This window comes from Mesitornis unicolor, unplaced genomic scaffold (assembly GCF_000695765.1).
Source record: "Mesitornis unicolor isolate BGI_N332 unplaced genomic scaffold, ASM69576v1 scaffold15774, whole genome shotgun sequence".
Taxonomy (NCBI): domain Eukaryota; kingdom Metazoa; phylum Chordata; class Aves; order Mesitornithiformes; family Mesitornithidae; genus Mesitornis; species Mesitornis unicolor.
Genome location: NW_010182197.1, coordinates 84,145 through 108,709, shown reverse-complemented (window position 1 = coordinate 108,709; position 24,565 = coordinate 84,145). Strand labels below are relative to the sequence as shown.

Below are 24,565 nucleotides of genomic sequence, written 5' to 3'. Positions count from 1 at the left end.
GGTCTTTTCCAACCAAACGATTCTGTGATTCCTAACTACGCTCCCCCCCCAGACAGCCAGCTCCCAGTACATCGCTATAGCTGGCCTTGCTTTGGGTTCATCATTAGGAATGTACACAAGATGTTTTTATCATTTAATTTGAAAGAGCCCCTCGGCAGGGACCCTCTAGCGGTTCACTGCCCACCGCTGTGTTGCTTTAGAGCATCCTACTCAAAGGTGCGTAGTTGCACATGGTGCTGGGTATTCGAGCAGCAGGATCTGCCAGCGCTCCAAAAGAAAAATCTGTAAGTGGTGCACGGGTTAGAACAGAAAAAACATTTTACTTTTGGGTTGTGGGACAATCTTGTTTGGAGAACTTCTATTCAAACAACCTTGAGCTTGCATCACAACCAACACCCACTCTTGTCTGCTTAGCCCTTTACTTATTCTATATAAACAAGTACATTGAAATAGGCACAATTTATGATTCTGAAACATTTACACGTATGGTACTACACGCTTTTACTGTCTCGTATGGGATTTAAAAATCCCATTATTTACAATGAAATCCATCGTTTTTCCTCTTTAGCTGATCAAATAAAACCTGGGCCTTGGAAGACTGCAGACGTGCCCAAGGCCTGGTACTGAACCCCGAGCTGGTAGGGGTCGTTGCTGTTGACTGTTCTTCAGATAAGCATGGTCCCTCTGCCTTTCTTTGAAGAAACAGCTGTATCCCACTCATGCCACCAAGCCAAGTCTTGTAATCTTTGCTGACAGGAAGGAATGAATGATGAACACAATTGGTTTTGGACAGGAATGAAGGTCCAGTTGCTGAAAGTATAGAAAGAAATCAAGTTGAGAATGATTTGATTAGATTACAGCACAAACAAGCAATCATTTACAGAGTACTTGATTAACTGCTGCCTGGTGTTTTGAAAAGGCTTCTATTAATAACTACCTTTTATCACAACATATTGTCTTTTCTCTGCATACAGCTGCAAATATTTAGGTTACTAAAAGTAAGTAATAAGCATCTTGGGAGCAGATGAGACCCTGGTGCCTCTGGGCTTGCATCCACCTGGGTGGGCAGCAGAAAACTGAGTCAGATACTGCAAGCAGTTTTCCAAGAGTTTTGACCTCTCCATCTTTTCGGGCTCTGTTTCTGACCAGGGATGGTGGTGGGACTGCTGCGTCCAACACCCAGTGCCTCTGCTGTCGCTCACTGCTGAAGCCAGGACACTGCACCTTCAGCTGATGCTGCACGGTTGCTCCTCTGTTCACACAGCTGGCAGTGAGACTGAACTGAAACTTCATTTTCCACAGTCACGATTCAGATCATCTCACCACACGCTTGCCAAGCATGACAGACTTGTCAGTGTGGACAGCAGGTTCAACACCGGGTTCACATCAAAACCAAACAGATTTGCCTTTCCACCAGTCACGCATCAACTTTATTGAGAGCTAGTGACAAATTCCCTCCTGAAAGCCTGACAATAAGCAGTTCGCAGAGTACACATTATCAAAGGTCACACAAAGAATTAAGCACCCAGTGTGCTCAGGAACTGTTGAAAATAATTGGAAAGACCATGTTTACATGCATAATTTATAGTAGTTAAACTGCCTGCAGGAATAAGCACCTTATTTTTAGGCACTGTGACAGCTAACTTAGAGACCCAAGCAGGCAGTTTGCGCTACATCTGTAGTCTTCAATTTTTTTTCAGCAACTCGATGTTCAGAAATGTCTAAACCATCGCTTGTTGTCATTACATAAAGTCCCTGTGTGTACATTGGAATCAATAATATCTCATTCTTCAGTTCTTCCACCCGCAAAGATTTAAAAAGTGAAATTGATACATACAAAAACTGTAACAGCTGGCTATTTAGAGATACAACTTCTTAAATGTAAGAAATCTTTCATCCCTCTTTGCATGGTTTTACCATTTTCTCTCTTTTTTTAGTTTATCTCCTCCTAAAGCCAGATTGTCATGCTGTACTAGAAAGCACAGCACCTAAATACTGGTGCTGGATGGTAACATGCATCCTTTTGCTAAACACGGTACTTACAATTTCTCCATCCTTTCCTCCAAAGTCTAAATAAAGCATCCTTATCCCATCATCCGAGGACATTTTCAGTTTTTCGTAGGGATATTGTGCAATTGTCTTAGAGAAGGCACCATCTTGTGGTTCAGTTGTAAGAGAGAATCCATGTTCATAATGGATGGTCAAACGGCACTCCTGGCTTTTGTATGTGCAAGCTGAAGAAGGGAAGAAAATTGAGTCTGTAACGTTCTTAAAAGCAACAAATTCCATTTGGCTACAGATATCTGCATTTTTCATTTGATCTCAGCACTATCGTGTGGAAACTAACCTTGCCTAAAACTGGACTAATCATGCTCTAACCGTAAACCTGCAAATCTGGAAAAACAACAGAAGCCATTCTGTTGCGCAAGGTCCAAGCAGGGTTTGCTCGTTATGGTGTAAACACACAGACTAAAATTGTGCTGAGCGGTAACAAAGCTGATGTTGGTCCCTTCGCTGTGTTCTTGTTGCAGCTCACATCCATATGCTGACACAACAACCTGCTGAAGTGTAGGAAGGCCCAGGCTGGCATTTCCTCCTTCCAAACCTTCCCAAAGTCACAGCTGCTCTTCTTGTTACGTCTGACATACATAGCCAAAATCAATAAATGTGGTGCACAATGCACAACAAAATTAGAAGCTGTTAAGAGTATCCCTAAAGAGTTTTGACAAAGATGAAGACACTCCTGAGTCCTCATTAGTGTTGTGGTAATTGAAAAAAGGCTCAGGTAATTGTATATAATAGCTTCTGCAGCAGAAAGTCTGCATCTTTCCCTCAGCTCAGAAACACAGGCCATGATCCAGATTAAGAAACGAAGAGTTTAGGTGTTCATATCCCAAATTCTCTTTTCCCCTACTTTCCCATGAACAACTCCGTGTCACTGGGCTGAGGAGCTGGATGTGCCCTCCAGGTGGTTCTCACTGGACACCCTGGTTGGTTTCCAGGCCCTCACAAGGCACCTGAGGTCTCCATGTGGTGCAGGGCCTGGCAGCCACGGGCAGGCGTCCCCACGCTCTGCAGCACAACTGATGGCTTCACGAAATCAGAGCTGTCCTTCACCACGGAGCAGATTGGTGCTTTGGCCCTTGCTCTCACATTTTTAGGCTGACTGGAGATAATGTTCAGCGTTAACAGCCCTGCCAACTGTAGGGCTACTGGGGGAAAGACTCCAAAATCCTGGGGGCACTCAAAGGTGCAGCCTCAAAGCCTCAGAGCCACCCCAGGCCAGCAGCTACCTGGCCAAACAGGGCATCACTCCAGAGCATCTGCAGCCGACTACTGTTATTACAGTCAATTTTGCATGGACAGAAGTGCTGAGAACTGACACCCTGATGTTCAGGGAGGGAAATGACAAGCTGTCAAAATGTGGCTATTGGACTAGTTTGTATTTGTGGCTACTGTACTAGGTTGTATATCATGCCAAAAACAAGAACGAAAGAGAGAAGGAAAATGACTGTGTCACAGGCCACCAGCACCACACCAGCTGGAACTGGCTCAGAAATCAACAGGACAATATTTTAAACACATAGAACTCTAAACTTGCACATTTTTTTTGAAATTAATGGCATCTAGCAGAAAGAACTTGAACCACCCGTAAGTGTTATGAGGAGGTGTGGAGACATGGTGTCGCAGGCATTACTTACATGTGGTGATTTCTGTGATGAGCTCTGCAGAGTTGTGGCAGCCCTGCACTACACTCCTCGTCCACAGTGAGAGGTCTCGGCTGGTCTCCGTCCTGAACAGATGGGTTTCGATCCCTTGCCTTGTACCGGTACGGGTTGCGAAAGACAAATCCACTCCCGCCTGTGGTGAGCCTTTTCCTGGGCCAGAATGGACCAACCTGCAATTTGATTTGAAAACACACCAGGGAATTATAATGCTGACACAGTGTGCTGTGCCAAAATCCCCACCTGAGCACAGATCTGCTCTGTACAGAATTAAAGAATCATGGAGTGGTTTGGGTTGGAAGGGACCTTTAAAGGTCATCGAGTCCAACCCCCCTGCAATGAGCAGGGACATCTTCCTCTAGATCAGGCTGATCAGAGCCACGTTCAACCTGGCCTTGAATGTTTCCAGAGATGAGGCATGTACCACTTCTCTGCGCAACTTGTTCCTGCTCCTTCTCGAAGGAGATGAATATGTTCCTAAATGCACGTCTGGGAGCACAAGAACTCATCTCCTCTGTGTCTGAGTCTCGAGTGACTCCTAGCGACACGCAGAAGAGTAAAGGTTTAAAGCAGTGAGTACTGAAGCAGCCAAACATGCAGGTGATGATGGGGATGTCCCAGAGAGCCCTAAATTCCTAACAAATTGTAGAAAACACCCCTTGGATGAGGAACCAAGATAAATCACTGACTGGTCTGTGGCGATGGGGTTTGGTGCACAGATCCAGGGACTCGCTCATATGAGGCAGCTGAATCTGATTTTCTCTGCCAGGCTGCAGTGGCCATAAAGCTTAAATATCTGCAGACAAACTCAATGATAAATGCTGTCAGATAAAGTAAGGAGTTCTGTAAAACATGCAGATGCCAAAGTACTGTCTGGTGCATACTTTTCCCATAAGGAACCTGAGAAACACAAAATGCTGCAGCTATTTGTCATCTGAAATTCTCTCACATTTTGCTCCAATTAACATTTGGTTTTGCCTGGCATCAACAGCTGATCTTCCATGACCAAGAAAGGTTTGTTCATCTGGAAAAACACTAATTCAAGGGAATATTTTTGAGTGAGAAAAATTAACACTTTATAATATTTAATTCTCCATGAAGACTGTCCTTTTGGACTTTTTTTCCTGCAGAAGTGTAGACAGTGAATACAGAATTCGCTCAGGGACATGACATTGATTCAGAGGAAAATAATAATCCAGAGGAGTTCATCAGTCTTTGGGTGATGTGACTCCAAGGAAGTCACAAAATGAAACCACGGAAATTCTTCTGAAAAGCTTATTTCTGTCTTGTGCCTCCTGTTTCCTTTCCTATAGGCAAACAATATACTTCATGGGAGACTATAAAGTAAAGTATGTAGCACGGTAGTAGAATACTTGTGCTGAAGCATAAAACATTAGATTATACTCATCATCTACTGAATGCTAATTCACCCCCAAATTATTGTTTTGCATCTGGAAGAACAGTTGCCTGTTAAGTGCCACTGTAGAAGGATGCCATCGAACAGAGAAATTTTAATAGGGGAAAAAAGCAGAAAGGAAAGAAAAAAGCACAACTTTAGCTTTACAGTTATTGAAACACTAACCCTAGAGCATCTGAAATTTTCCCCAGTTCCCTGGCAGCCTGTGCTGACATTTGGGATGTGCATTGTGCCAAACAGACGTACTCCTCTTTCATACCCCGCTAGGAGATTTGCAAAATTTGTTCATGCCAGGTTCATGGTAACTTCCTTTGGTTTTAGAGCATTTGTCTTGATTTGGTGTCCCAGGAGGTGCCGGGAAGCAAGGGGCAGCGTGCCCTGCCCTTTGCCTGGACAGGAAAGCCTCTTCAGAGAGGCACCACCACCCTCCCCAAATGCTTTCCAGCCTCTGTAAGGGCTGTGTTAATACCCTGCTCAGCTTGGACACTCGGGGCCTTCTAACAGCAGATTTTACAGCTGGGGAGTCAGCAGCTAAGAAACAGCCCAAAAACTTTTATTTAGTTTTACTTGGTGTCAAGAGGAGCAAACTGTGAGGGGAAGGTGCATCTCGATAACTAAGACAGGACATGGGAAACTGAAGTCTCTGGTGACTTCTGCGGCTGCCTGTCCCCATCGGTTGCCCAGGCACAGGCAGGGCCACCACTCTCACATTGCCTTCTGCTACCTGGGAGCACTGCTGGAAAGCAGCCTGGGAAATCACATCAAGTTTGTCATCTAAATAAAACTATTCCATAGTTTCCCTTCTGCTTTATACAGTGCTCATCAGCTGTGCTAAAAATTGTTTTTCAATGCTTATGATATCGAATGTGTGACACACAGATGGGTGGAAAGTTTTATTTCCTTTCAAACCGACCTCCTGCTCCTCTATGTCTTCATACTTTATCCACAGCACTGGCATTTTAGGTGTTTCAGCACATGGATAGAATGAAGATGTACTTTAGAGATTAAATTATGTGAACACGTCCACCATGAACAAGGTGAACTGTCTTCTCATTTGTATTATCCCCTTGTTATTAAAAATTCAGTCTCACTATTTAAAAAAAAAACTATTTAAAAATACAACTCCAGACCATGCACTGGAAAATCATGCAGTTAAACATGAACAAGACAAATATGCAGGGGAACATTAGATAGTATTTACGTATCAGCTGTCAGCCCTGATGTATTTGGGTACAAGTCAAAGGATTCCCAAGCTTTAATAAAGTTGCATTCATAGGCACTACTTCACTTACACAAAAGCTCTTTTATCCTAACCACCACAAAAATACCTTAAAAGGCAAAAGAATAGTCTTACAAACTTGTCAGAAGGCTTCCCTTCGCTCCTGCCTCCTGTTGCTCTGACCGCAGTGGAGGGTGTGTGCACGGTGCACACTGCACCCCAGAGCCAAAAAGGCACCCCAGGGCCGGCTCTGGTAAAAGCCACCCGCTGTCCCTGAAGGTTTCTTGGCTCCGTGGAGGTTTCTGAGATGTTTGAGTGCCCAGGAGCCCCAGCACGGCTCTCGGAGGAGCCAGGGCCACAAGAGGGCAGGAGAAGGTTGGTCACGTCAAGTCTGTTTGCACAGCGCGGAGATCGCAGGCAGCGCCTGTAAAAGGCAACTCTTGGCATGCTTCAGGGAGACCCTTGTAATCTTCTCTAATTTTTCCCTTGCCTCTCTATGTTTTGGGGATCTTTTTGGCATTATTCTCTGCAAAGGTGTGATAGCAGGATGGTACAGTTCAACGTGAAGTGCTGGTGCCGGCTGAGACATGCTGGGACCAGCTTCTCATCCTAATGCTATGAAAAGAGTTTCAACCATTTACTGCAACAGCACAAGCTACTGGCCTTTTCAAAAAGGACAGCAAAACCAGCCCTGACATTCAAAGCAAGTGTTCAGCTGCTCATTTGAGATTTATCTCAGAAGAGGCTGTGATACAAGTGCATCAACAGCCATGCAGCTCTGCCCAGTAAAAAGCCACTATTATCTGTCCTTTCTTATGCTGAAACCACTCCTTACCCTCCCTTAACATTTGAAACTGGCTTTGGAATGGCCGTGCTCTTTGGGAACCCATGCATATGCTCTCAATTCATCCAAGCTGTGCCTAGGAGGAAGCCACAGTCACCCCCACTGCCCCAGAAAGATGAGTGGAAAATTTGCACAGCTTGCATAGCAGCTCAGACACCTTCCTTGGGGTGCTGGGGAACCTCAACGCTCCCCACTTGCCCCTGTCTCCACTTGCACAGACTACTTATGGGTGCCCAAACTCCTTCCCCAACTTCCCATGGCATTCGCTATCAAACTGCTCTAATACTTTCTGGTTACAGACCTCAGCTTTGCACAAAAACTACTTACCTGATCTTTAAATCAGTGTCCCACATGGACTGCTCTATTATTATTATTTTTCTTTTCATTTCATATCTGGCTACCATAGATAATGCAATTTGATTGCAAACATTTAAGATGTAATTACTTAAGCCCCATTCCCATGCTAGAGGGAGGCACTGTTATTCAGGCATTAGGAAACACTGAAACAGAGATTATGACAAAAAGGTCCTTGAAGTCAGGGCTGCAAGCCAGCTGCTGTGCCTCCCGGTGCAGAGATTTAAAGGAACAACTTAAATCTCCTGATCTCAGTTTTATTTGAGCTATTACTTATGTTCGACACAAAGCTGAGAAAGACTGACTGAAAAATTCTTTTAGGTCTTAATAGCATCCATAGGTTGAAGGCAAACTTATCAACAAACAGAAAGGGCATGATGAAATTCTGCTCTTAAAATACTGTAAGAAGACTGTAATCCTTCTGCCACTTTCCAATTTTCTCTGCTCATTATGTCTTGGGTAGATTAAGCATGACTCTGTACAGTATCTGGCACTGAAGTTTTCCAGTTTCAGCAGCTTTTCAAATATGCATTAGCTAAGCAAAAATGTTTTCCCAAGGACTCATAAAAATCTGAAAGATGGGAGCAGCCAAGATAACAACATGTGGTCTGCAAACTTTCCAGGTGAAAAGTTCTAAACTGCACTGATCAATGCACAGAGGGGATTGAAAAAACCCGTCACGAGGAGGGTAATCACTGACCGAGCATGAACGCAGCAGTCAATACCAACAGCAATCCCTGTGTATTTTTTTGGTATAGCTGCACTCAGTGTGACAGATCATAAAAGCAGAATCCTGCAGGGTTTTAATCAAAATAATCTAAACCAGTAGGTGTAATGATTTAGGGAATCTGTCAATTTATGGAATCTGCTCACCTTGGAGATTCGTGTATTTACCAGATTGCGACCCCATTCTGAATCTCAGGTTCTGTGTATCTGCTGTCTTTTTACCTGAGTGTTGAATTCACAGCAATACAAGAAATCACAGAGATGGGGCTGCAATAGTCCTCCGGAGATCACCTGGCACATCTCCCTTCCCAGAGCGGGGCTAACTGTGCCCGTGCTCCTGAGGGTTACAGCGTCATCCGTCCTTCAGAGTCTCCAGTGATGAGGATCATACACCTTTCCCAGAGAATTTAATCCAGCGCCACATCCACACACAACGTTTTCCCCAGGAACTACCCCAAACCTCCCCTGCCACCAATGCAGCCAACTATGTCCTGCTGTATCCAGCAGGGACCTGGAGAATGTGTTCTTCATACCTGAAAACTATTGACATGTTTTCCATGGACTTCTCTAGATTAAACAACCAAGTTTTCTTAAGTATTTCCCTACTGAGTGTTTTCTAGGTCTTGCATTTGCACTGCTTTCTTCTAGACCTTCCACAGTTAACTGGCATCTTTTTGGAGACACAGTGCCTCACATGAAGGCGCTGTATCACCTGAGGCTTTACACATGCTGTGTAGTTAGGTTAGATTACTACATCTGCTCAACATGCAACACTTGGCTAGAACCCAAGATGATTGTTTCTGTTCTCCCAACAACATAACACCAAAGATTTAAGCAATTTCGCCGCGCTGCCCAGATGCATCCTGGCAGACTAACTATTTTGTCAGTTGTTCTCCACCCTAAACCAGCACAGCTGATTATTCCCCAGCACTGAACTTTGTGCTTGTCATTTCTGAACTGTATTCCATATTTCTTATGGACTGATCATTTCTCCAGTCCATAAAGATCCTTCAGCAGCCTGTGCCAAGCAACATCTCATTCCCCTCCAGCCTGAAGATTGACGATCCTCCACTCACACGGGAATCCCATCAGATGGGAGATGACTACCCCACTCAAGGCAAGCCAGTCTGCTAGCAAATCTGAACTCCTGAGAAAAAGTAATTGAGTAACAGGGCCTCCAAGATGAGGACTTCGGTTGTTTGATCTACAAAATTGGCGGTCACTGATTGCAGAGAAACATCAGCTCACCACAACTGATGATGGGGGCTGATGATGCCCACCAAAGGGCTGTTTTGACACTTGACAACGTGTGGGCAGAAAGGGGCAGGGTGTGCTGCAGGACATCCAGTCACTGTAAGGAGGAGGGCTTGGGTCCATGCACGAAGGACACCCCAAAGCAGAGGGCAGATGTGTCACCTTCTGCTGGGGCTCTCTCTATCCAAAAACTCTAAGGCTTAGTGACACACCTGGATGCAGCCTCCAGCTCCAACACCTGACCCAGTACTCATCTGGAATTGCCACCTGGCAGTGTCAACATTCACCATCATGACCTGCAGCAGGCTGCAAGCTGCAAAGCATAGGGCTCTTGCCTCACATTATGATAACAAAGGGTGAGTCAGAAGCCATCTTCTCAGGAAGTCTGAAAGCTCCATCACGGGTATGTAGTCTGGGACAAAACCATCAGCATAATTCACGGAGTTACATTTTTTCTTTAATATAATGATTTAGCAGCAAAGCCTCAGTTCATTTGAGGAGAGAACTAAGAGACCAAGAACAAAAATTAACTAATGAGAGGGCAGCAAGAGACACACTGCTTTTGGCCCTGTGCTACCAGCCCTTCTGAATGAGAACTCATTGAAAATGCTATAATAGAGGCCTGTAGCAAGGCCAAAACAATGGAACGGCAGCTCTTTCTCAAGCCCTTTGACCACACTGGCAGAGAAATGTGATTAAGATTCACATCAAGAAGCACAGACAGTTTCCACTGCATACAGACAACCATGGGAAAACTCTGAATTAGTGCTGATGGAGACCTTCGAAATAATGCAGATGGTTATTTCCAACCTAGATTCAAGAATGTGCCTTCCAAGCTCACCATTTTAAGCTAAAAAAGCTAGGAATTCATTTTCCTCCAGCAGGAACACAAGCTGTGTTGAAATTAAGTGTCCCTATCACAAGCGCAAGCCCCCCAAAGCCCCAAAGTAGTGGTGCAGAACTGCTACACCAGCACGTCCAACTTGGGGCAACAACCTCATGTTTTTCAGCCTGGAGGAGTGGCTGTAAATCTGAGTGCTTCTGCCAAGCCCTCAGGTCTGCACAGTGAGATAGAAATCTCAGAAGGCTGAGCTCTCAGCTTTTTCATCACTCCTGCCTCTGGATCTGGGCCAAGCGGCCGTGTCCATAATCCTTCTGGTGGGCTTTTGGCCATCAGCCTCAGCCAGAACTTTAAACGGAGGAGAAGGGAGGAGTTAAGCTGAGCACATTGGCCCACTGATGAAGAATCTGCTTCTCAAACCATAACATTTCAAGTGTGATGATATATAGCTGTGCACCACCTATACCTGTCCCTGGCTGACTCAGCTGTTCCTGCTGCTCTTGAAGTGGTTGTAATAAAAAGCTCAGGTACCTGGTGGCTAGCAGGGGGTAGGTATGCAGAGGGCTGAACCAAGCTTCCTTCATCCGTGGCATGCTCTCATATATTAAGAGGTCTTTCTCTGTCAAGACCAGTAACACTGGTTTCCAGTGCTTCTCGTTGTCTCCCGGCACCTGAAAAAGAGCAAAGTCTTAGTGAAACAAGAAGAGGCAAAGTTACCATTGTGCAAGGCCTGATGATATGACCATGTCCAGTCTTGAGTGCGACAGTGAACAAAAGAAAGTTTTATTTCCATGGCTTTTTGACATCTCCCACTTGAATTTATAACCAGCTGCAGCAGAAATGGAGTAAAATGGAACGACATCTGCTGCTCGCATTAGCACTACCACTTCCAGCCCTCCTTGCAGCCTTCCCTTGCTACAGACCACTCCATAAATGCAGTAGTGGAAGAAGACTGAGACAAAACTGGCTGTTATTTAGCTGTGGTATGCATGAAAGGACCTTAAATGTATATTTATAACACACACCATTCAAGTGTAGCTGGCACATTAACCTGAGTGCTGGACTCTGCTGCTGCTGTTTCTATTTCCACGAGTGAAAAAAGCTTCAGCATCATCACTATTAAAGAAGAGTGACAGGTAGCAAAAAATAGTGTTTTGGGAACAGATGCTTTTTGCCTCAGCAGTTCACATTTTCATTGCTGCTCTTCCTTCATGCCATTCTTCCAGTTTTACAAGTGTCAATTTGTAAAGAGATCCAACCTAAACATAGGGCTGATCTGAAGCATTGACTCAGTGGTGGATCTGCATCTACATTTCAAACCCATCTGTAGAAAATGTCTAAAGACTGGGGCATCACAGCCCTTTACAAGCTGCAGGATCCAGATGTGGAATTATATTTGGCAGGTTAGACATGTGATAGTCCGCATGGCTACACAATTACCACTATGGGGACCAAGTATGGGTCCTGGTTTTTACTTACTCTACTCTGGCAGCATAGAAGTGTCTTAAAATAGATGGAAGCATTAAAGGGTCTTAGTTTCAAGTAAGAATGAAGCTCTTGTCTGTTTCACAGACAAATTAATCTCTTTCCTTTTGGTCCACATAAAGAAAATGAAGCCCTGTTATGCAGTAACACTCACAGCCATGCTTTCAAACCCAAATGTCTTGGCTGGGTACTAAAGGGAATGAAAGCAAGTCTGAGATTCACCAGAGAATCTGGTTCTCCACTAAAACCTTCTTTGGGAAACAGAAGCAGTTGTCTAGGGTGTTTTATGGTTGATGCCAGCCTGCTTGCCATGGGCTTGTGTCACTGGGCACATCACTGGGTGGAGAAAAACATAAAAGGGACCAACCAAAGGTTGGTCAGGCTGGGCATGACACAACCAGGAATGGTGATTCAGATCCCCAAGTACAATGTGCCTTAAGCTTTGGGTCCAGATTGAGAACCACATTTCAAACATTGCATTTTATATAAAGAAGGGGTTCCACAAATTTCTAAATTTTTAAGGACTTTCAAGACAGCTGTAAGACAGCTTCACACCAGAGTATCAATGCCCAAAGCTGATCTTAAACTAAGATTTTTGACTTGCATTATTTTTAAGAGGTATTTTTCCTTCTGAATTAAGCTTTTCCAATAATCATATTGCTGTTTACAGCAATACTTGCTCATTGATTGTTCATGTCTGTGTGTTAATTAACTTAAAGTCATAAATGGTTCATCCTTTTAATTTCTTCAGAAGCATCAATACTTATTTATAGTTTTCTTGTGATGACAGTTTCTTGAAATGAAACCTTTTATTTTCAAATAGAGCTGAATAGAGCAACCACATAATTAACACACCTATTAATACACTGCAGAAAGAATGCAAAATCCAGAGTTCTCTCAGCCCACGCACCATGGAAATATTCACATAAGCAAAAAGCATCCTCAGCTTCTTAATACCATAGTTATTAACTACAGCTAACACCTCAGTTCCTAGCATGGGAATATAGAAATAAATGTTACAGTTAATGTTAACATTTAGTAAATGTTACGGTCAATGTTAACTTTAATTTTGGAGCCTGTGTTCTTTCACCAGAGAGATTTTAGTACATACTTTTGAAGATTTCCAGAAAAGAAAAAGAAAGATAAATATTAACTCTCTCATAGGATGAAAAAGCAGGATGTTGAGATCCTCAATTCGGATCTGGAGCAGTAAGCAGGCAGTGCACTGTGCTGTTACTTATTTTTCAATCCTGTGACCAGAAGCAATCCAAAGACTGCAGAACTGTCCTGCCTGTGCAGCATTTTCAATTCCAAGCTTTGTTATTAGTTGTCTGGTCAGTCAACTGTGGCTCCAGAAACTTTGGGAAATGCTGTTCCCTGTAAAGCAACCACAAGAAAGGGAATAAAATTCATTTTGCCAGGCGGTCCCACAGCTATTTGCTGGGCAGCTGTAAACATCAGGAGCCAGAATTTCCAGCGTGGATCCTGCAGTTGCCACCAGCACAGTGAAGCCCACAGCTTTGCCCCAGTCCTTCTCAACAGAAGTGTGGCAATGGCTCGGTCATAAGCTAATGATGACTTTTTCTCAAGAATAAGTGACCTTATGCTACCTCTCCTTATGGGATGTATCCCCTGTTTGTAGGCTGAATACTGGGAAGGGGAGTGAGGAAAATGGTGTTTGCCTGCGTCCTGCTAGGAAGCCCTCCCCAGTACGAAGGGCCATGTAACACACACACTTTTAAACACATTTTTTAAACCTTACTGGGACCATTGCTGTCTCACTGCTAAGGAATGCTGGTGTAAGCAATACTGCTGCTATTTCAGACCTGAAGAAGGATTTGTGTGCCTGAAAGCTTGTCTGTTTTTCTTCCAACTGTAACAACTGATCTAATAAAAGATACTGCCTTTCCTTAAAAACCTTGAATTGCATTACTGTTCCCTGGTTTCATTGGGCTTTGGATCAGACTTTCACAGCTGATGCTGTGCTGTTCAACAGGCAGTCGGCACTTCTGGAAGGTATCAAAGAGAGCACGCTGTCCCGTAAATGTAAATTTTTCAACAGAAGAAGAAAGGCTGCAAATATACTATTAGCCTACAGGGCACATTCAGAATGAATCAGCATGGGAAATTAATCCAAATCTAGCAAGTGTCATACCAAACCAGAGTATAACAGCAACTTATAAAACAAAAGCAAAAAAGGTGCTACTTACAGGCAGCTAAGTGAAGGATTTGTTCAAGTTTTAAGGGTTTTAAAATCTGATGTATCATAAAGTTAACATTAAATACTTGTGTAAGAGTAAATTTAAGTATCATTAGAGATACATTTTAGAGGCACTACTTTAGATTTTGGTTAGGGACAGCTTCTTAGACAGAATTCTGCAGAATTCTGGCACTTGCACTACAGTTTCTTCGCCCCAGTTCCCACCTGCGTACGTACAATCCAAAGTGCATTGATCTGTGTTGCAGACAAATACAATCACCATCCACTTTACAAAGGTTTTCAAACTCAATCCTTTTTCAAAGTCAAAAATGTTAGCTCAAAGATAGATGAATTAGAGAAAAGAAAAATCAGTACTTCTCAAACCTCCCACCATGATAATGAATCAGCATTTTTTTGCTGGTTTTCTGGGCACTGTTCAGGTAACTCTAAGCAAAAAGTATCAGTGACTCTCTGCATGCTCTGCTCATCCCAGCTGAGGTCACTGCTTATGTTCCCAGTGAAATTCAATTTCAAGTCAATGAAGCTGTAAATGTTTACACCAGAAGCAAACTTGTTGGGTTTTTTTTCTGTCCTAGGGACACTGTTCCTCTAGATCAAAGTCTTCAAGTACAAACCTGAAAAGGGAGAACATATTCTAACAAAAAACTCCAAGTGCGGTGAAGCATCCTTTTTTGCTACTCATAAACCTCTTTGCTCCTCATAGACTCACCTTGTGAAGTGCAAACCCCACTTCTTCCCATATGCACCCCTTTGCTTTACCTTTCTGAATTTGGAAAATGTTTCATGTACGGCAGGGTTGAAACCTAATTTATTTTTGTTTAACAACTTGATGGCCTGGGATGACACCTCTGCTGGGGTGGCAAATGCTGCCATAACACACACAGCAGGAACAAAAAGTGCACAAGACGGGCTGTTGTATTTCATCAGCTACGTGCAGACTTGTCCATCAGCCTTTGGCTGTCACCATAGCAAAAGTGCTTTGATGCAGACAGCAGAGAGCTCTCACAGTGTTAGGGCACCCCAGGTCGCACTGCACTGAGGATGCAGCGGAGCTCTGGCTGTTTCTGGATGCCTTTGCAATGGTGGGGCAGCATCGCTCCAGGCTTTGCTTTAGGGCTGAATCTTAAATCTGAAGGACTGACTCTGCAAATAAGGGTGTAGCAAGCACAACACTACCTGTACAACTGCTCCTGATGGCTTTCTGGCAACTGTTCACAGGCTTAAGGCCACTGCATGCAATGTACCCTTAAAAAGTAACTCCTCTGATACATGGCAAGAAATATTTCAAAGAGGAGCCAGCTTGTTTTTCCTGCAGGCGATGAGGACCCCTGGCCCCTTTAATGGGTATCACAGCTTCCAAATCTTTAATATTTTTCACATATAATTGGTTGCCGTAAAGACAACGGGTATCTCAGTGGAGATAAATCCTTTTACACACAGTTTGGGCCTTTGCTCTTTCATCTGTCAGGTCTCCTTTTCGTAAGGTTTCTCTTTGAATTTCAGTTACTCATCGACTTCAGGCTGCCGGGAATGGATGAAAGAATACTTTTAATCTTTGAGGCTCACAGATAATTAAATTAAAGACCTCAGTCTACTCTGGAAAGCTGTTTTATATTTTCATTAACTCAAAAGGGACATTTCAATTACATTCCCTGTTTAGTAAACAAATTACATACTGCCAGCAGACTCCACTGCAGCACATATCCAAAACACGGCATTTCAGAGAACTGTGAAGGTAGCAAGTTTACGCTTACACAAGGTGGTTTAATCCCCTTTTAGATCACCCCCTCCCAAGTCCCCAGCCTACGCTATCCCCTCACACAGAGCACAAGAGGAGCAACCAAGGAAGAATTTTCTGAAACATTATTTCTTGCTATTTTCCATCCTCCTTCACCTGAAATCCCTCTGTGCTGACAAGCATCAGCTTCCACACAGGCTGGGATACATTCTGCTACCTATTTCTTGCCTTTTTGTCTTCTTTTGATGAAGGGCTATGTCCATGTTCAGAATAAATTTGATTCATTTACAGAAACCTACTTGTCAGTCCCTGAAAATAACAGCTGGGTCTGAAAAGGATTTTTGCAAGATGAACAGCAGCGATGCAGAAATACATCACACAAACCCCAGCATATGCAACAGCACTGGTATTGCTGTGAGCTTGTTTGGTGGGAGGCAATCTGCAACACAGGAGTGGGTGTAAATGACAGCCCTAGGCAGGGATATCAACTCCTCCCACGCCACATGCGGATAAGATGTGTTTTGCTGCTAAACTTTGTAGTTTTAAACAGGAAATAATGTGCACATTGTTTAAGAAAGAAAAAGAAAAGCTAATGAAAATGTGTCTGGTTTATTTCTTCTCTCTCTTTGACCTCAGTGACAGCCCAAAGGTGGCTTGTGCCATTATCAGATCTGGATTACAGTCAGTGCGCACACAAAAATCCCCCAAAGGGTACAATATTGCCTCCTGTGAGCAGCAAGCAGTGATGCACACCCATGGCGGTGGTGCCGCTGCTGTGCGAGCAGCCAGAGCCATGCAGGTCAGGTGGGGACCACAGTGGAAACCACGCTGATCCCACCCTTGTGCTACCCTGAGCAGAGCCCCAGGACGCACTGAGAGTTGCAGTTAGGGGCACTCATGAGTATGGACAGGACACCCATTCTCAAGACAGGTCTGTTCAAGGCTGAATTCCGTCTAAATAGCCCTTAAAATGACAAGACACAAGCCAACTTTTGTCAAAAATAACACAGTCAACTGTGTCAGCATGGCAATAGGGTCAAGCCTATGTCCTGACTCTCTGGACTAACAGGATTTCCAAACAGCTCTGGCTCCTACCCAAATTGTTCTAAATGTCAACAGAAGCACCTCAATCCTATGTACTCACCAACACGAGAATGGCCGGTGATCTGAGACCTTGCCTACAGCCAAACATGATAGCCTCGTCCTAGTTTTGTAGTGCTTGTTTACTCCAGAGCTCTGAAAAGTCAACTGGAGTTTTTCTAATGACTTCTTAGATTTCAGACTTGAGCCCCTGGGAAACAGAGCTGGAGGACTGCAGGGTTCCCACACTACAGGTAAGAAGGAGCCAAATTCTTCTTGGAGGTGCACAGTGACCGAAGGGGATTCAACACGCACAAGTGGAAACAAGGGAAATTCTGATCTGATACTCAGAGAAACTTTTTCAGTGTGTCATGGTGGTCAAACACTGGAACAGCCTGTGAAATGTCCACCTATTGAGATACCCACAACGTGACTGGGCAAGGCCCTAACCAAGCTGACCTCGTTGGGTTTGAACCACAAGAACTCCCTTCCAACCTATATTATTCGGCGAGTCTATGAAACACCAGAAAAAATGAAGGAAGAAGTCCAGATTTGGATCAGAAAGCCATCATTTAGGTTGCTCCCGAGTTAAAGCTGCTTGTATAATCATCCCATACAGATGCAGCTTTTCAGGCATACACGTTGCATGCATGTTGCATCAATATGAATGCAGTAGTCATATAAAATGGTTATCACAGGTTAAGGATTTGCAGGATGATTTCTAGTTACCTTGTACCTTAAATCATTTAGAGCTGTATAAAATATGTATCCTGATCCTTCTGACTTGGTAGAGTTTAACACTCTGGATTTCCTTTGTAGTAGATTCCTTGCAAAAGTCCCCTTGTAAGGGACTGGAAGATCCAGCATCACATAAACTTCATTCACGGTACAACATACCTTAAATAAAAATATATTTCACAATTGCATGAGAAAATTTTAAAATCTTAATGTGTTCTCTTTATTCTCCTGGTCTATGGGTTCACAGAAATTGGATAATTAAATACACAGAAATCCAAATCCAGGGGACTCAAAAAGGGAAAAAACTGGTAATTCATCTATTTTAGAAACCTCTACTATGACCCTGGATCATGTTGCTACATATGAAGTTGAGATTTGAAGGTCCATAAGTCAGAGCTCCCTTGCAGTGAGACAGGAGGCCCAAACTTTCTGATGATGTCAAGAATCTTTCCAGTGAAGTCCAGGCAGAGAGCACAAGAGATGGTAAATGCCTCACACCATTTGTTAAAGACACAGCTTGCTTTTCATCTTTGAGAAGGTGAAAGGAACTCTACAGTGTTTTAAGAAGTGTTCTGATTATTTTTGAGTAAAACACCTCTTCTTCTATAGCAGCTTCTTCAGTCTGTGAGAACACTGCCTGAAATTAAGTAGTAGTAATTTATGATAGCAAGTCTTTGCAAACAGCAAAGGTCCACTCCTGAAAAGATACAGTGTTGAGCTAAATGATTTCTGTAGAAAAACTTGCATTTTGCTATATTTTTTTTTTTACTTTTTATTGCTTCTCAGAAATCGCCAGGAGAAAGCAGGGAAAGGAAGAGGGCATTTCGTCACTCAAGGGCTGTGGCAAGGAGAGCCTGCCCAACCTGTACACAGCAAGGACAGAGACAGAACGCAAGTCAGACACCTGAGATGGTCAACACGGCCCAGCTCCATCGGCCACTGAGGCTCATCAAGAGACAGTGGACAGCTCCACTTCAACCGCCCTTCAAAGCCTGTTTTGCTGGGAACAAACCTGTGCTGGAAGAGGTCACATTTTAAGTATTGCTTGTAAAGGAGGCACAGGGGAAGGAGGAAAAAAGGGAAGGGAAGACCATTAACCTTGGGCTTTTCTAATCAGTTATATTGATTGAACAAAAGAGCAGAAAGCCTGAAGAGTGGAGGTGAGCACAAAGCTGCTATATAAAAGCAAATACCTGTGCAAAAGTGGAAGTAATCACAGCAATCTCTCTCTTCCAGCACACTCACACCACACATCCAGGATAAAGATGAAGATGCTATTAGCAGTCATCTTTGCATCTCTTATGTATTCATGCATTTTGAGTACACATGACTTGTCTATGGGATGTCTCGGCTCTTCAGACTGCAAGTGAGAGTGGCTGCAAACTTGCTTTCTGAAACACGTCTTATGAACTTATCATGGAAAGGTTTGTGATAGCAACTGCCTGAAGTTTAATGACTATTTCAATAAAAATCACAGAATTAAAATGCAGGATGAACTGTACTTCTAAGACACAGCTCAGTTCTGGGAGAAATGAGCAGCTGTGCTCCAAAATAAACACTGGACCTCAAAGCACAATAATCCTAGCACTGATGGAAAAACACTGAACTTCTCTTTAAGTGGAGCAGTCCCCTTCCTCCAGTAAGCCAAGCTTGCCCTAGGAAACATTAAGAAGGACCACGGAGTGGTCTTGTATCTTCATCTTCAGTTCATGGAGCCATTTTGCACATCAGGGTCAGCCCCAGAAGAAAAGGGACCAAACCTGTGAATGGATTTGAGTTAGAGCCAAGACAAGAGATGAGGCGCTTCGGAAGCATTACCACATCTCCAGTGCAACTGCTCAAGAATGGGTACTGTTACTCAGTGGTGGAGAAAAACAATTTTCCCTAGGTGTGCTCCAGGATACCAGGAGCAACCACTGTTCTCTGCTATGCCCTGCAGGTTGCTATGCCGGAGTTCTGCTGTGAGCAGTTTTTTCTGTTCAAGCCAAGGTGAAGCATTTTATGAGGGAGTTCATCATCATCAGGGGAGGATAACGGTAATTGTACAGGAGCAGAATCAATGTAAAGACACCACAGTTTCAACTCACTGTCTCTTAAGAGTCTATAATTTATAAGTGAATCTGACTTCAGCTGATCAAGTGGGTGCCAGATTAGGATAAATGAGAATAATACCCATTACCTCAAAAGATACACACATCTCATCTTTCAGCTCAGTGAATGTGCATGGATTTCTAATCATCAGCTCAAGAACACTTGTCAACAGTGCCCAATCAAACGTGAATGCTGGAGGTGGAGTTTTGATTTGAAAGCAGCTTGAAGTTTTTAATGATGGCTCAAACATGTAAAATGCCATTTCAAATTATTACAGTGACTGTTTGGTGAAGGACAGGTAATCATCAATGTCTACAATAAAACTACAGTGACTGAAATCTGTCCCAGAAGATGTTCTGTGCCTTTTTCTAGGATACTGTCTTTCCAAATATTCAATCTCAGAAATGATGGCCCATCGTGATGGGTACCTTTTCAGGACTGACAGATTTGACTGCTTTACTCGAGGGTCATTATAAATCACCAGTGCTGAAAGAAAAAATAGTGGGGGAGCAATACAGAGAGAACAAGATGTTTCTTTGTCATTTTTATTATGTTGTCTCAAGGACAGCCCAGAATATGATGTTGTTTCAGTCTATTGTGTCATTGATCAATATTCAGTAATACTGATGGACTGCAATGCAACTAATGACCTCAAGCAGATGAGTGAACTCACTGCATGCCTGGCACATAAATGTATTATTGTCAAAAACCACTGATAAAATCTATATGTTATACCTCAGCAACTGGAATTTTGAGCATGCTGAGTAATATTTGGAAGCCTTCCTCAAAAAGTAAAAATTCAAGTAGAGTCCTAAACAATCTAGCTTAATTTTGAAAAAATGTGGAGCAGCCACAGGCTTCTGAAAAGTTTGGTGAAAATTAGTCACAAATTGGAATTCAAACCTATTTATTTAGATCCCTAAGTAAAAATCTATCACACAAAGTTTCCATATTTGTCTTTTTTATGATTTATTTATTTACCTGGTTGTCTTTTTCAGAGACATTCAATTATTTGACACCATATCTTTTTTAAAATGGATAGAAACAGAAAGTCTGTGTCTCCACCAGCACAGTGACAAGCTATCTAACATACTCAAGGAATATACCTGCTTTCTTGCTAAGGAAATAAAGGAACATGTAATTTTCATTAGAATTTTTCTATCAAATTCAACATTTTCTGATGGGCAGGATGATTTTTTTCCCCCAGGAACCCAGCTGAGCTCCAAGAGACCTCTGTCCACCAAAGAGTTTTGCAGTTTGCTACACCTTGGCAACCAGTATGGCCAGCTGGAAGACCATCCAGTCCATCTTCACAGTGGATCTCAGTATTGGTGGATTCCAGGGTGCCAGTAAAGGTAGGAAATGAATAGCTACTCCATTTAACATCCAATTCCCTTTCTTTCACTCCTTAACCAGGATGAAGTTGAATTTTAACATCTTTGACCTTTCAGAGAGCTCTGTTTGATTTGGGATGTCAGTTTTCCAATAAAAGGGTAAAGGAGACAAATAGGATCTAATAAAAAAGCGCCACTTGCCCCACTGAAAAGCTGAGAATATCCCTTTTCTGCCTTCCAAGAGGGCTTAAGCCAGTCACTGGTTTAGAAATGTGAATGCTTAGGTTCATAGAGAAAGGGCTGAAGATGACTTGAGAGATCAACTCATTCAGCCTCTGCTCAGAAAAGGATTTGCTCCCAAGATTTGTCTTGCCTGTTCTGTAAAACCTCCCCTGACAGAAATCCCCTATCTATCCTAGTCCTTGGCCAGTTTCACCACTAGGAAACTGTTTCCCATGCTGGGACACGTGCTACAGTGGTCCTGGAGATACTGTGAGGTCAGGTATCACTATATGCTTGGGAGACTAATAGAAAATCCAGTTTTGTTGGGTTTGTTGTTTGTTTTGGTTTGGTTTTTTTTTAGCTAAATGTGTTTTTAAGATGGTCATTACCCTAACCCTGCCCAAGTAATTTCAGGAGAGTGATGGTCACAGAGGAAATGGGTGAGTGGGAAGAATGCAGGTGAGAAAGCTCAGGGGATAACTTCAGTTTGCCCCTGGTCCTGTGATGTGCTGGACGGCTGTCACCACTACCTACCTGGTGCATGAACACACTGATACCCCTATCGCTGCGAAAATAGCTGACAAGGCAGCTTTAATAAGAAACCAGTATTACTAGCTCTCGTCAGCCAAAGCTCCCTTGGGGATGCCAAGTGGGGCTTGAAAATCAGTCTGAGGTTTGCTTGGTATTTAAAATACATTTTTATTTGTTGCTGATCCGTCAAGCCTTTTTGCTTTGCTGACATCCCATAGTTTCAAGCTTTTCTCTGTAGCTAAGAACCTACAGTAAAAATGAGAGCTCAGCTTTCATGAAGCCTCTTTATTTCAGAAGATGGTAGCAGAAGAAATATCCCTTAAGTAAAAGTATTCAAGGTATGAGGTTTGGACCTATGGTCAGGATGTAAGCCGCCACTTCTCAAGAGGCATCACTTTCCCAGACCTGATACTGCTTTTATAACAAGATCTGACAAGATCACAGCCCAGGGGTTTATGGCAACAACTCTTTTTAATTAGTCTACTATCTACGACAAAAATGTATCAAATATTGAAGGGCGTGTGTTAATAGAAACTATGAATATTCAACAGAGCCATATGAGGAAGACAAACATAAAGAACCTTCTACTTGGCAGCGCTTTATGCTGAGCTTTAAATTAGCCACACAGGACAAATGGATTTAGTGCTGTGCCATGTTATTTCATCTAGATTACTAAAAGATACACAATTAAGGCCATCAATCTACAGACCCAAATCCTACAAATATCAGCAAATTATATGCTATAAGCTGTGCAATTTTGAAAGCTAATGCTCTTTATCTGGTTCTAATTCTCAGTGTTTCATATTTTTTTGCAATAATCACAGCATTTAACTACTCATTGGACAATTCTACTGAGAACTGAAAATTCTTCCAGAAGAAAAACTTGGGAGGAATAAAGTTAATTTCCAAAGATAGCATTAGCAGATTGCATGCTACAGGTATCTGCCTGGGGCCAGGATGGGAAACTAAGGCTTCAGATTTAAGAATTATCCCTATAATACATAATTTAATAAAATAAAGAACATCCTGGTAATGACATTTGACTTTTACATCTCTTAACAAACACATCATATATCCAAAGAGAAATTATTTTTGGCACGAGAGATATACAATCTCATGAACCAACTGATTTCATCAATGGAAGACTCCTTCCTGCTATGGGCTAATAAATCGTCCCAGCCAGCGAGTGCCAGCCATTTACAGTAAGGACTGGCTGAGAGTAACATGAACACCATGGAGATGCTGTTACTTCTGCAGCTGCAAGAAAGCGAAAACTCCAAGAGGACAAACACTTATGAATATTATCGAAGTGACTACACGTAATTCTACCCTTGGCATTAGAAATGTATTTCCACTAAAGTCACTTGGAAATTTTACAAATTATTTCCTTCATTTTTATTCCTACTATGAAGAGAAATATTTGTCATTTCATTGAGGTCTCTTCTGTAGTTTGTACTGGCCTGAACATCCTACATAAACTGACAGAAAAAAATCTTAAGTAACTCAGTTGAGTAACACCAGTATAAAACCACAAAAAGAAAACTGAAAGCCATGTACTTCAGTAACACTGTCATAAGCAAATATTCATATTTTATTCATTTTAGAAGTGTAGCAAATGGGATTGGATGTCATACCAGTGGTTTTGTACCAAAATTTCTGGATGTTTAAATACCATGTCCTCATTGGCTTTTTTATTTCCTTAGCCATATGGAAAACAGTCAGGCACAATTAACTATTTGTCAGAAAACAATCTATTAATTAACACCATTCTTTGCAAATGAGCTGCAAATCGTGTCCTTTGCTTGCCAGAAAGCTCCCATTTCTGCCTCATGTTTGTGCTCCGAACTAAACATAGCTACAGATATGGTGCTTGACACAACTGACCACGGGAAAAAAGAGCAACTGCTGCTGAGGTTTTTCAGAACCAGCAGCCAGCGAGATTTTCCTAAAGATAGTCATGGAGTCAGCAGGGCTTCACCTCTGCATCTCATAAAATTCCTTACTGACAGATCTTTGATTAAACCGGGTAGAAATAGATTAAATCTCAATTAAGGCATTCATATTTGTGGCAGGGCTTGAGAGAGAAAAGTAAGGGGCGGGAGAGAAAGTTACAGTGTTTTCTAGGCTTAACCTTAAAAATACAGGACCTGACTTCAATTATAGTTATATCCATTCAATTCCACTGACGTCAATAGATTTACTCCTAAATTATGCCAGATGGAAATCAGGCTAGCTATTACTACATTTTCATGCATATAACCAGCACCCCTCTAAAAGTATCATTTACTCAAGAGCATGTCCTCGGACAACATGCATCCTCAGATAACCCGGGTAATATCAGAGGAAGGGGCAACTCATGACGGGGGATGCCAGGGGAGAACTGCAGAGTGACAGAAGAGGGAGGAAAAGAGGGGATCTGCAGCAAACATCCTTTGCTGTGGCCTGTACATGTGCAAAACCTTCACTGCTGCTGAATCCTAGGCACTAAAGCCATAACCTCTGGGGCTGACACCAGACAACATGGGGGGCTATTTGCTCCCCTAGCAGAAAAGCAGTCTTGTGATCTGTGTTAACTCTGAGATCAGTCTTCTTATATGTCATTTTTTAGTAGAGCAGCCTGCAATGCTGCTGCTTCCAAAACATTGAACCCCTTTGCAGGTCCATGCAGGGCTACAGGTGTGTAACCGTTACCAGTTGGTGGTTGGTTTCTCGTAACTGTTTTACAGAATTGTTCACTCACTTGGA

General features: G+C 42.8%; 1 protein-coding gene across 1 annotated transcript in view; it reads right to left on the bottom strand.

The window, feature by feature from the left end:
• Nucleotides 1-696: 696 nt before the first annotated feature.
• Nucleotides 697-24,565, bottom strand: part of SNTB1 (syntrophin, beta 1 (dystrophin-associated protein A1, 59kDa, basic component 1)) — a gene marked incomplete at its 5' end in the record, with an annotated part of 52,703 nt that continues 28,834 nt past the window's right edge. Inside the window, 4 exons of the mRNA XM_010183695.1 lie at nucleotides 697-810; nucleotides 2,044-2,234; nucleotides 3,702-3,898; nucleotides 10,912-11,051. Coding sequence (XP_010181997.1) covers nucleotides 718-810; nucleotides 2,044-2,234; nucleotides 3,702-3,898; nucleotides 10,912-11,051 — 621 coding nt within the window. The remainder of the gene's footprint in view (nucleotides 811-2,043; nucleotides 2,235-3,701; nucleotides 3,899-10,911; nucleotides 11,052-24,565) is intronic.